The sequence below is a fragment of the Priapulus caudatus genome, unplaced genomic scaffold, assembly GCF_000485595.1.
Source record: "Priapulus caudatus unplaced genomic scaffold, Priapulus_caudatus-5.0.1 Scaffold1228, whole genome shotgun sequence".
NCBI lineage: Eukaryota > Metazoa > Priapulida > Priapulimorpha > Priapulimorphida > Priapulidae > Priapulus > Priapulus caudatus.
In genome coordinates this window covers 84,540-96,589 of record NW_014578289.1, presented here as the reverse complement: position 1 = coordinate 96,589, position 12,050 = coordinate 84,540, and the positions used below count along the sequence as shown (strand labels likewise).

The 12,050-nt window shown below is 44.3% G+C and overlaps 2 protein-coding genes across 7 annotated transcripts in view; one reads left to right on the top strand and one right to left on the bottom strand.

The window, feature by feature from the left end:
* Positions 1-305: 305 nt before the first annotated feature.
* LOC106815889 (cyclin-K-like) lies at positions 306-11,671 on the bottom strand. Of its 6 annotated transcripts, none has more exons than XM_014820421.1 (9): positions 11,653-11,671; positions 8,293-8,459; positions 6,999-7,080; positions 6,603-6,734; positions 6,281-6,386; positions 5,277-5,510; positions 4,921-5,018; positions 2,436-2,538; positions 306-1,647 (listed from the first exon to the last, which is right to left on the bottom strand). In XM_014820421.1, exons 2-9 carry the CDS (start codon positions 8,427-8,429, stop codon positions 986-988), a joined length of 1,554 nt encoding a protein of 517 aa, XP_014675907.1. In that variant the 5' UTR covers positions 8,430-8,459; positions 11,653-11,671; the 3' UTR covers positions 306-985. The 6 variants fall into 6 exon arrangements, with proteins under 6 accessions (XP_014675907.1, XP_014675904.1, XP_014675905.1 ...); XM_014820418.1 differs by having other exon boundaries at positions 11,576-11,657; XM_014820419.1 differs by lacking the exon at positions 11,653-11,671 and adding an exon at positions 11,483-11,493.
* The window catches only part of LOC106815887 (two pore calcium channel protein 2-like), a 32,588-nt gene continuing 32,013 nt past the window's right edge, over positions 11,476-12,050 (top strand). The window contains exon 1 of the mRNA XM_014820411.1: positions 11,476-11,562. The gene's annotated coding sequence lies outside the window, so the exon portion shown is untranslated. The remainder of the gene's footprint in view (positions 11,563-12,050) is intronic.

Below are 12,050 nucleotides of genomic sequence, written 5' to 3'. Positions count from 1 at the left end.
GCCCCCCCTTAGCTACGCCAGTGATGGAGATCTTCATGAATGTGCATTCGTAATGTATATACTGATATGATAATATATACTATATATAAAGTATATGCATGTATATTATTCTTTATGTTTTCTGTCTAATTACTCGTGCTGCCTGCAATGACGCTTGCAATCTACCTGCATGCGCGGCAGTGATATCTCAAGTGTGCACCACGACCACTGTTTTGGACCTGTCGATACATTTCTGGGTCACTTAGGTAAGGTGCTTCACACACAGAACAGAAGATGAAAATGTAAAATAAACGATAAAGAAACAATGAGTTCTAAGCATGCAACAAGTTTCTTTTATGTATATTACATATGACATACATACATTGGACTCAATGTATAACCCTAACCTGTGGATGGCATGAAATAAACAACATTGTGTTACAGCTTGCTTATTAAATGAATACACACCGTTTATTTTCAGGCAAAGCTCATCACTCATCTGACCTCACTGCCACTTGCGGCATCCTTAAAATAATGGCTTTTGACGACAAGAGTGCCTGGTCTTGATCCTAGCATTGCAATTTATAGCAGATTACTTGATTTATCCACATATCGCATTAATGAGTGGAATGATTTATCCGGGGAGGAAATCAAAAGATGCACGTGCATCCTTAACTGATGGACGACCCCCAGGCTTAGTTCATGACACCAAGATCCAGACACATTTCCTCTGTATCATGAAACCAGAATTGCACTACGAAACGAATGCAGAATGTCCCCGAAGAAAAGCCTCCCCTTTTAAATAAAAGGGGAACGGTCCGAGTGCATTCCTCACTGACGACACCTAGTCTTAGTTCACGACACTGAATCACACTTTTCCTCTGCAGCACGAAAATCTGAATCGCACCCCGAAACGAGCGAAGAGAAACGCCACGTGCGCGCAGGGAGGAGAATGCAGGGTTCGAGCGAGATGGAGAGAGAGCGAGTTGCCACGGCGACCGCCGCCTCACGTCAGCCTCTTGATGTTGCCGTACGATTGCTTCTTCTGCTTCTTAATCTCGTTCAGCCGACCCGTCTTCGCCGGCGGAGGCGCCACCGCCGCGACCTGACCCTGCCCGGGCGGTGGCCCCTGCGGGTAACCCATTGGCGCTGCGTACTGCTGGTACTGCGCAGGCGGCGGCGGCCCCGAGGGTGGCGGCTGGTACTGGTACTGCGAGTAGTCGTAGTACTGGCCCGGCGGGGGCGCGGCGGCGGGCGGCGGCGGGTAGGACGGTGCCGCGTAGCCCTGCTGCGAGTACGTGCCGTAGCCGAAGGAGACGGTAGACGGCGGGGGCCCCGGGGGCGCTGTGTACTGCGACGCGGATGACGGCGGGGGCTGGCCGTTGGCGGCGGCGGCACCGGCGAGCACCGACTGGATGTTCTCGGAGCCCTGCGCGCTGTAGCTCGCGTTGCCAAACATGTACGACGACATGCTCGACTGAGAGATCTGGAACTGGTTGTACGACTCGGCCGCCGACTTGCCGTCGGTCTTCGAGTAGCCACTGGGGGTCAGCGGGGCGATCGGCTGCCGCGCTGTCGCGGGGCAGGATGTCGACATGTGAGTCGGGATAGCCCTGACTTTCTGCAACGCCTTGCTGGCAGCGACGGCGGCGCCCTCCGGTGGGACTCCTGCAAGAGTAAGCGAACACGAGTTGAGGAACGACTAAAGTAGTGACGGTCAAATATCTATACAGGAGTCACCGAAGAGACACATTCATCGAATCGGTGTTGGAGATAGCAGCTTGTCCACCTATCCGGGTGGGTGACCTTTGAGCAGGACTGGTTAATTACCTCCGCGCAAACGGAGGTCATGCAATCGCTCGCGTGTGTGTGTGTAGCCACCGCGCGATCGATAGCGCGTCGAGTCAGCGAGTGGCGAGTCAGCAGCAGCCACCAGTGAGCGGCGAATCGATAGCGCGTCGAGTCAGCGAGTGGCGAGTCAGCAGCCGCCACCAGTGAGCGGCGAGTCAGCAGCAAGCGAGTCAGTCTGCAGCCGCCACCAGCGAGCACATACATGTTACATGCTCGCGGAGGTATGCACTCTCCGTGAGTGACCTCTGTCTAGTTTTAATAGGATTTACTATAGGTTATGGTAGTAAAAAAAGATTTCCAAAATCAGGACTGGATGGGTTTGTTTGACAGACTTGTTTCTAACACTGCAACAACATGTGTTCTTTACGGACAGGTGTCTATTCTATGGAGATGGTTTCACTGTATAACACATGTATATATCATCACAATCATGCCTGTGTGTGTGCGTATTCGTGTGCGTGCATGCGTGCCTATATTGATTTATATTTACACATTCTAACAAAGTATATAGTCCAAGCCTCACGTGTAGAGGAAATTAGTAAAGACAATAGATAAAAAAGAGAAGACAGATGTGTGATATGACACCACTGCCTACCTACACACACCTGCAGTGCTTTGCCTTGATTCTTGTGGCATGTGTTGCTGCTGCTGCTGTTGCTGGTCCTGCTTAATAATCTTTCCGGGTGTTAGCTGCGGTGGCGGTGTGCTCTGAAATAGGTGATAATAATGCTGTGATGAGTGCACATTTCTGCAGCATAGATGTGTGATGGTTCTGATGGTATGGCAACAGCTGGAGGCACGAGGTACTCACAGGATGCAACTTCGATTTTTAACCCTGAAAGTGGCCAACGGTGGCATATGGTGGTGATATCTACTGGTAGAAAAAGTACTAAACAAGTGCCGCAGAGCGACAGCGCTCACCTGACGGCAGGTGTTCTGATGCTAAACTCACTGGCAAACGAATGAAGAGCACCCTCCCATCACCGCGTTCGCGCTCAGAGCATATATCTAGGATACTACTAATACAGATCTAAAATCTATGATAGCTAGGCTTTGCTATACCGGTAGTACAGTAATAAAGATACAGCTGTTAACTTTAATGACTTCGCTATATTAACATGTTATCATGGATATGCGTCGAGCGCGAGCGTAGAGGTGGTGGTGGGGGGAGAATGGGGGGGAGGGGGCTCTAATAGCAAAAGCAGTTGCCGCGAGATGGCGCGTGCAAGTGTCATCAATAATCAAAGATGGCATCACCCTTCGTGCGTGATAACCTCACTCCATAAGTGCGTAATGGGCTGTCACCATGTTTTTGCCTACCCACGCGAGCATTCAGGGTTCATTACAGTGTGCTACTCAGGGTGCTAATACAGACTGCTTTATAAAATAATATGATTTAAGGAGCGTAAACCTTGTTCAACAAACATTTGCCTTTGCAATTGAACTGTGCAACTGTAGCCTCACATCCACAATAGCAAAAGCAGTTCAGTCCTTTGTTAACAGTCAACAAATCCATGTTTAACCCTCCTCTTGAGGGTCAAAAGGTTATGCGACACTTACTCTTCGCATGTCAGCGGAAAGTACATTTCATGGTCCTTTCAATAAAGCCATAAAAATGGTAGGTCACCACTGAAATAAAAAGGTTTTTCAATCGCTCCGGCAGACCATGTCCTCAGAAAATGTCTAAAATCTGCCCTGTGCCCCATTGACCTTTGACCTGTGACATCAAATTTCGGCACAGTGATGGCTTTTCCTACCATGATGCTATACACCGACTATCACGAACCTAGGTCGAGCCGTTTAGATTTGTGCCGCAATTCTGCATTTCCTCCCTATACATTAAGTTAAGGAGGGAATGTTCCCCCTTCTTTTACACCTCTTGACCTTTGACCTTTGACCCCCAACTTCAACATCCCAACTCGTTTTCGGATTACCCCCCCACGTACCGATTATCGTGACCGTACGTCGAGCCGTTTAGATTTGTGCCCAACTGTTGACGGATGTACGCACGGCCGGACGCACGAACGTACGCACGGCCGGACGCACGCTCATGCGATTCTACAAGCTGCATCTGACTATGTCAGATAAGCTAAAAATTAATGTCAAGTAAACACATGTACACATTTGAGATTATTTACTCCTAATATCAAGAGCGTATAAAGAAGGAGAGCGTACAATGGTGAAATGCTGAAACCATGTTGCAGTATTAGTCGAATTAAGAAACTTTGCCAGTTTTATTTTGACGATTCTTTGCAGTATTATTGATCAGCTGTCCTACCTTGCTAATATAAAACAAACCGCTTGTCCCTACGATGCCCCTACGCTGAGATAATGAGCGGTGAAAATCAGGTATTTTTGTTGAAAACCGACTCGAGATCCCTGTTTGCGGCGACCCTATCTCGCTTTGTGGCCAGTGTGTTGCTTCCGGTCACTGCTGTGTAGCGCCATGGTAGCGCCGACTCATTACGTCAGTACTACAAAGTTTACTACATCCAGCATGAGGTGGGCACAGGTGGGGGTCATCACTATGGCAATCAATAACAGGTGTCATTCATTCCATTTGTCAATCATTGACGGAAACACGCGAGGTTTCCCGAAGTTATCTCAAAGCGAGAGACAGTCGCAGTCAGCATCTCAAGTCGGTTTTCAGCGAAAATACCAGATTTTCACCGCTCATTAACTCAGCGTAGGGGCATCGTAGGGACATGCGGTTTGTTTTATATAAACAAGGTAGGACAGCTGATCAATAATACTGCAAAGAATCGTCAAAATAAAATGGGCAAAGTTTATTAATTCGACTAATACTGCAACATGGTTTCAGCATTTCACCGTTGTACGCTCTCCTTCTTAATACGCTCTTGCTAATATCCATAATAGTCTAATCTAAGATGCACATATATTGGTAGAATCGAAAAGATATATTTTCAAACGTCTGAACTTTATTCGTCGTGCTAATTTAAGTAGCATATTGTGTTAACTACACAGACTGGTAATCGCATCGCAACACGCCAGCATTAAATTAACAATACGCAAGAAGAGAATGGCAAAATTTAATGCAGTACAGGCAAGGATCACAGATAAGTGTCTTACGGGTCTTCTCTTCAGAGCCGGAGGTGTTCTCGGAGGAGACTGGGCCGGGTCTTCGTTCTTTGACGCAGAGTAGAGATCTAATACTTCGTGGCAGATATCTGGAAGTAACGTGACAATCGATGGCAATAGTGGGCGCTGTGATTGCCTTCCTCAGAACTACGTGTTGCAACATGTCATAGTTATTCGTATTACTTGTTTTCGTCTGGCTGACAGCTAAACGAACATGCTTCTAAGAAAAATGATATGTAGAATATCTAAATAATGTCAAGAGGTAATGTTATGCCATGAATTCATCTGCTCAGAAGCTCTTGTGATGTACCATCTACACCTAATTACCTCGGCTACATCTAATATACCTTCTAGCAGTTCCATGGATAAATTTTCCACGTACTGGTCCCACCACTTCACCTGCTTGCTTGTTTTTCCCACCCAGTCTGTGATCTCTAGCTTGCAGAGACGCGAGGCTAGATACATCAGTGCGATGGCTATGATCTCTGGTTCCCAGTGAAGACACAACGATGTACACAGACTGTCGTTGACAAAGGTCCACCCCATCTGCACCATCTTCTGAAGCTTCGCTTTGTCTACAACTGTAAGTGCGATCATGAGTTAGAAAGAACAAATTCGATTAGAAACTAGTGGTTTTTTAAATATCAGCAGGGCCTAATCTAGCTGATTAATATGGGCACCCATGGCGAGTGTAGCTAACGTAAAAAAAAGTACATCTCCATAGTGTAGATAATAGTGGATTATAACCACATGTGGGGCCGATATTTATATGTGCACTTATCTGAAGGGGGGCGATCGTTTGGCAAACAGCATGTGCTGGGCAGTTATGTATGAAATAATCCACTAGATGGTGTCAGTATGTCATATATAACCAAATGGGTTTATTTACGGAAAACGGCCATAAATCTTCCCGAAAATGTCGGACGCAAAAAATCCATCGCATGTCGACAACTACCTTGGGCACTGATGATCTGTACCGAATATGGTTGAAATCTGTCCCATACTTTTCGAGGAGACCTGCACACAAGGCTGGTGTCGGACAGACAGACAGACAGACAGGGTGATTCCAGTATCTCCCCCCCCCAACTTCGTTGGCGGAGGGTATAAAAACCGTAGACGGTGGCAGGTTTGGAACGCAACTCAATTGATAGTCTTAAATACAATTTCGAAAGGTAATAAAATCAATACATATCCTTTCTTTACACAGTACACCAGAAACAGTAACATAACTTTATGCCAGTTGCGTGACCTGTATGTTATGATAACGTTACTGTTCGAATGGTCACCTATTTTCATCCTCAATGTTACAATCGTAACCTGACATGCAAATATAACCCCTATGCTCGCTTACTTTTAAAACCTTTGGCATATCTCAGCAGATATGCGTAAGGGTGGTCTGCCTGCAGGTCAAACTTAATCGTCTGCAGTAGAATTCTCTCCAGTGTCATCACCTCTTCCTGTATATGGCAAGAGAAAGTCGTAAGATGACACTACGACACAGCAACATCGTCATCGGTGAGGAGGTAGCAGTTTTAAGAGTGCATTTAGCTGCAAAATTCAGTAATACATCCCCTGACATTCACATGCATTTTGGCGAGGAGCCTCAAAATCTGATGATGGCTCTGACATCTCGTAACTGTTAAGAGCATCTGATGAAGAGTAAATGAGCTCACTTTTGGATCATCACCAAACTGTGCAAACTGGACATCGGTTAGCAGAGCTCGAGCTGTTTTTATGATGTCTTTGCACTTCTTGGGCGTCTCTTCAACCTTCCCAGACAGGAACAGGCAGCATGCTGCAGTCACCTAAAAAATGAAATATTATTAAACGCAATGACTTTTCGTAACTTTCTTCTTATCAATTATTTCATCTTTACACTTTTTAGTCCAAAAAATGCTTGCTGATACTTGGCAGAAATTTTTCTAGTTCGTTTAGATATGATTTTATAAATACCTGTAATATGATATACAATCAGGTATGAAGTATAACAACATTAGCTACCACCATACTGCCTACAGATTAATTTAGTGTTAATGTACATATGTGTGAGATCATTTATGCATACTTACATATCGTGGAAAATCTTTAAACGAGTGGAACATATAAAACCTATGGAAGTAGACAACACCTGTGGCCATGGTATCGTATCGGCTTAATCAAGCATTAAGGAAAATGATTCAAGAACATATAAACAACCAACAGAATTAAAGAATAAACTTAAATAGGATATATTATTTAATAAAACATTCATTATCCAATACTCTAAACAGTTTAATAAAATGTATTATTGACACATCTTAGCACAGACACATTAGCAGACACCTCTCTAAAACAGAAAGAAACATAAAGGACACTGGCATTCACATGAATGGTAGATAGACGGTGGCACTACGCCTATAAAATGGACGCCTGCCTATAAAGGACACTTTTAGGGATTCACTTGAATGACCCTCACATAGAAGTTTGACTATAAAGTTATTATAACATGTAAAAACAAGAGCCGCAGAGCGTCTGGGCTCATCTGAGGTCTGTTGCTACGATTATAAACGTAAAATTTCAGTCGTGCGTAGTACCACATTTGTTAGGCGCAGATATGCAGACACGCAGTTGCGTACACATCATTGTTAGGACACGCCCACTATCGCAGATGGAGGGTAGGGGGAGGGTGGGGGAAGGGGTGGGGGGAGGGTGGGGGGAGGGGGCTCTAATAGCAAAAGCAGTTCACTCCTTTGTTAACAGTCAACAAATCCATGTTTAACCCTCCTCTTGAGGGTCAAAAGGTTATCCGACACTTACTCTTCGCATGTCAGCAGAAGGGACATTTCATGGTCCTTTCAATAAAGCCATAAAAATGCTAGGTCACCGCTGAAACAAAAAAGTTTTTCAATCGCTCCGTCAGACCATGTCCTCAGAAAATGTCTAAAATCTGCCCTGTGCCCATTGACCTTTGACCTGTGACCTCCAATTTCGGCACAGTGATGGCTTTTCCTACCATGATGCTATACACCGACTATCACGAGCCTAGGTCGAGCCGTTTAGATTTGTGCCGCAATTCTGCATTTCCTCCCTATACCTTAAGTTAAGGAGTGAATGTTCCCCCTTCTTTTACACCTCTTGACCTTTGACCTTTGACCCCCAGCTTCGACATCCCAACTCGTTTTGAGATCCCCCCCAACGACCCGAATATCGTGACCGTACGTCGAGCGGTTAAGATTTGTGCCCAACTGTTGACGGACGGACGGACGACCGGACGGACGACCGGACGGACGGACGGACGGACGATCATGCGATTCTACAAGCTGCATCTGACTATGTCAGATGAGCTAAAAATATTAAAAAAATTATAGCATCTTTAAAGGATACAGGCCGAGCGTTGTGCCACAGCTGATGATGTACCTAGCGCCCTCGCGCTTGTACCGGCTCTCAGTGTCCGCATCAATGCCATCTTTGGCAGATGGAGTGTTGAGCAGCTCTTTCTTATCAAAGTACCAACAATGCATCGCTCATTTGCCTCAGACCGCTCCTGATTCCTGTAATATGTGCACGTCAGTTGTTCAATTTACGCTCTTATGCTATATATTTTCCTTAAACATCATTACAAGGGGACCTACTTCATTAGCATTACTTTAGTTTATACCATAAAGTATAGTTCCTGTTGCAAGTTATAGACTATACTGTCTATAGTATAGACTATAGTCTTGGCAGTTGTGCATCGTGCAGCAAACGCTAGCCTATTTACACTGTGACTAGAGCTATATATAGTATTTTACGTTATACTTCAATTGAATTTCATGGTTATAAAAATTCTTCTTGCTCAACTTAACGATAGGCCGCCCCTCTTCGTATCTGCTCTTTACGTGCCAAGCTTATAACTTTTATAAGACTTAGAGTCAAGACCACATAACAATCAGGGGAATTTTTTTTTTCCACAAGAGCTCGTTTTCAAGTCTGTGGGAAAAATAGCTCTCGGCAACAATTTTACGGGAGCTAGTTTGAGCCTCACGGGAGCGATTTCGGAGGTTTGAAAAGCGAATCGCTCATCGCTCCCGTGTATTTTTTACGCTGTGGCTATATGCCCGGCAGCCGCGCACGGTCTTCGATTAACTAAATGCCCGGCAGTTCCTAACCCTAACCCTTGTTTACTTGAGATAACTCTAAAAATTAAAAACTGCCAGGCATTTATAAAATCGAAGACCGTGCCCGGCAGCCGTCAGATATATGCAGGCTGCCGGGCATATAGCCACTCTGTATTTTTTACTCTGATATCAATGCCAATGGCAATATCATTCATGCCACAAGCACTTGGAACGTTTCAATAAAAAAATATATGGTAAATAAATACAAAATGTATTTACTACAAGTCCAAATGTTTTTCTACTCTCTTTCGCCTATTATTGCCAAAAATTTCCTGTAAATGCCGTTCAAATGCTTCTCTGCAACACACAAGTACACCGTACGCACGTCACTGTGCATAAACAACAAGAATAAAGAGATTTATTTTTGCTGTTTGTGCACAGCGGCATGCATGCGGTTAGCTCTAGAACTATAGCCCCTGCTCCGCCGCAGGGCTAGAGAACATACTATGGCAATTTCCAAGTAGTAAGCAAAGACAACTTTTTGGGTATAATAACTTTTTCGGTACGCCAAATAAAGCACATTCTCTGCCGCACAAATGTCTTAAGTTACTACAAACACTAAAATTAAACCACAAACTAACACTTAAATGTTGTACTTGCTATATTACTCGTCAACGAAGATTGTTTACCAACTTGTAACCGCCATTTTTCGCAAGTGAGCGGGCACAATGCATTTCCAAGTGGAGGGGTGGGCAGGTTGCACGCGGTAGCAAACCACCATTTTTTGTTGCGCAGCGCTAGCGCGGTTTGCAACCGCATGCAACCTGCCCACTCCTCCACTTCGAAATACATTGTGCCTGCCCACTAGCGAAAAATGGCGTTTACAAGTTGGTAAATAATCTTCGTCGACGAGTAATACAGCAAGTACAACATTTAACCGTTAGTTTGCGGTTTAATTTGTGTTTATAGTAACTTAAGACATTTGTGCGGCAGAGAATGTGCTTTATTTGGCGTACGTACCGAAGAAGTTATTAACCGCAAAAAGTTGTCTTTGCTTACTACTTGGAAATTGCCATAGGATGTTCTATAGCCCTGCGGCGGAGCGGAGGGCTATAGTTCTAGAGCTAGCGTGCAGTGTACTCGTGAGTCATGTGTAACACTAACACTAACAGAGGAGCATATGAACAGCATTTACAGGAAGTTATCGGCAATAATACTATTAATAGGCGAAAAGGAGTAAAGAATCATTAAGACTTTAGTAATAAATACATTTCGTGTTTATTTACCATCATTTTACTACTGAAACGTTCCACGTGCCTGCGGCTGTGTGCCCTGTGACTCATCATCTCATGCCATCAAAGCATCATGGCCAACGTCAACATAGTACTAGTACTAGTAGTAGTACTAGTAGCTCTAGTACTATAGCCCGCGGATCGCTGCCGCAGGGCTATAGCACATTTTGCCATAGATGTAATCTAAGCAAATGATCCCACTGATGTGACCAAATATTTATCCCCAAAACGTAAAATGATCGGGCTTTTTAACACTTATCTATCAACAATGGACATCTCACCTATCTTTTTTGAACACTTCACGACAACTTACACCAGGTGATTTAATGCTTGATTATTCCTCAAAGTCTTAAGCACTGAAGAGTCACGCGTGCACAACATGTACTAGAGCAGAGCAACCGCATTTGAAAACAAAACACCAGTAGTGCTCAAGACTTTGAGGAATAACAGCATAAATACCTGTGCTGTAAAGTTGTGGAAGTGTTCAAAAAAGATGAGTGAGAATGTCCATGTTGATAGATAAGTGTTAAAAAGCCGATATTTTACGTTTTTGGGGATAAATTTTGGTCACATCAGTTGCGACCATTTTGCTTAGATTACATCTATGGCAGAATGTGCTATAGCCCTGCGGCAGCGATCCGCGGGCTATAGTACTAGAGCTATAGTACTAGTAACCCGACCAGGCTGTGACTAACGTCAATACACCAGGGTATTGACTAGGGTATTCTAACCCTAGCAATACCGTTTCTTGGAGCTATAGTACTACTAGTAGATTAGTACATACAACAGTGTACATTATTAGTATTACTATTACTGTATTAGTATTACTATTACTAATACTATTAGTACTATTACTAATACTACTACTACTACTACTATTACTAATACTATTAGTACTATTACATACAATTACAAAGTACGCACAACAGTTCAAACCTCACGCGTGCAGAAATTTCGTTGCTGCAAAATTCATCACGTATGTACTCGTTCGAAGTTATTAGATAAAGAAGTAAACGAACCAAAGGGCAGCTCTTCGACAAAACGGATTTTATGATTTTCCTAAACAAAATCGCCTAACAACTTTGCACATTTGTCACAAACCAAGGGAGCATTCACATGTGGCCGAGCGGCGCCGCTACCCATAGATGGCGCCACCACATGGGCGCGCAGACAGAAATCTTAGACAGAAATCAGCTGTTGTTGAACCTGGTTGAACGAACTGAAGTTTACGTCGATTAGGTGTCGAAGTTGACAAGCTTGACACGGTATGTTACTAACCCGAGAACAATAAACACATAGATTAATAATGAGGAGGGACACAACATAGATTATGCCATTAACGGGTAGAGTAATACCACAGACTAACGGATACACAGACTGGACGAAACGCCAAAATGGTGTAATGACTAATGCAATTGAATGGTGGCGCCGCCCAGCGAATGAAGCGGTACACTAAAAATCTGGCTGTGATGTTAGTCTTCAAGTAGATTTTGCTCTATTAAACTGCTGTACATTTATTTTTACATTCAAAACGATCATCCACACCGTATCACAGACTAATGCTCAAGGGGTCGTTGACGTTGTCGTATCAGGTACCGTAATGGGAAAATTCCACTTCGTGGTTTTGTAAATGGGACGAGATGTCTGTTTATACACCAAACTGCATGCAGTGCCCCTTCCCACACTCAGGATAATACCACTGCCACAATGCTAGCACTATTTCTAAAGTGGGCGGAGCTCCGGGGAAATCCAG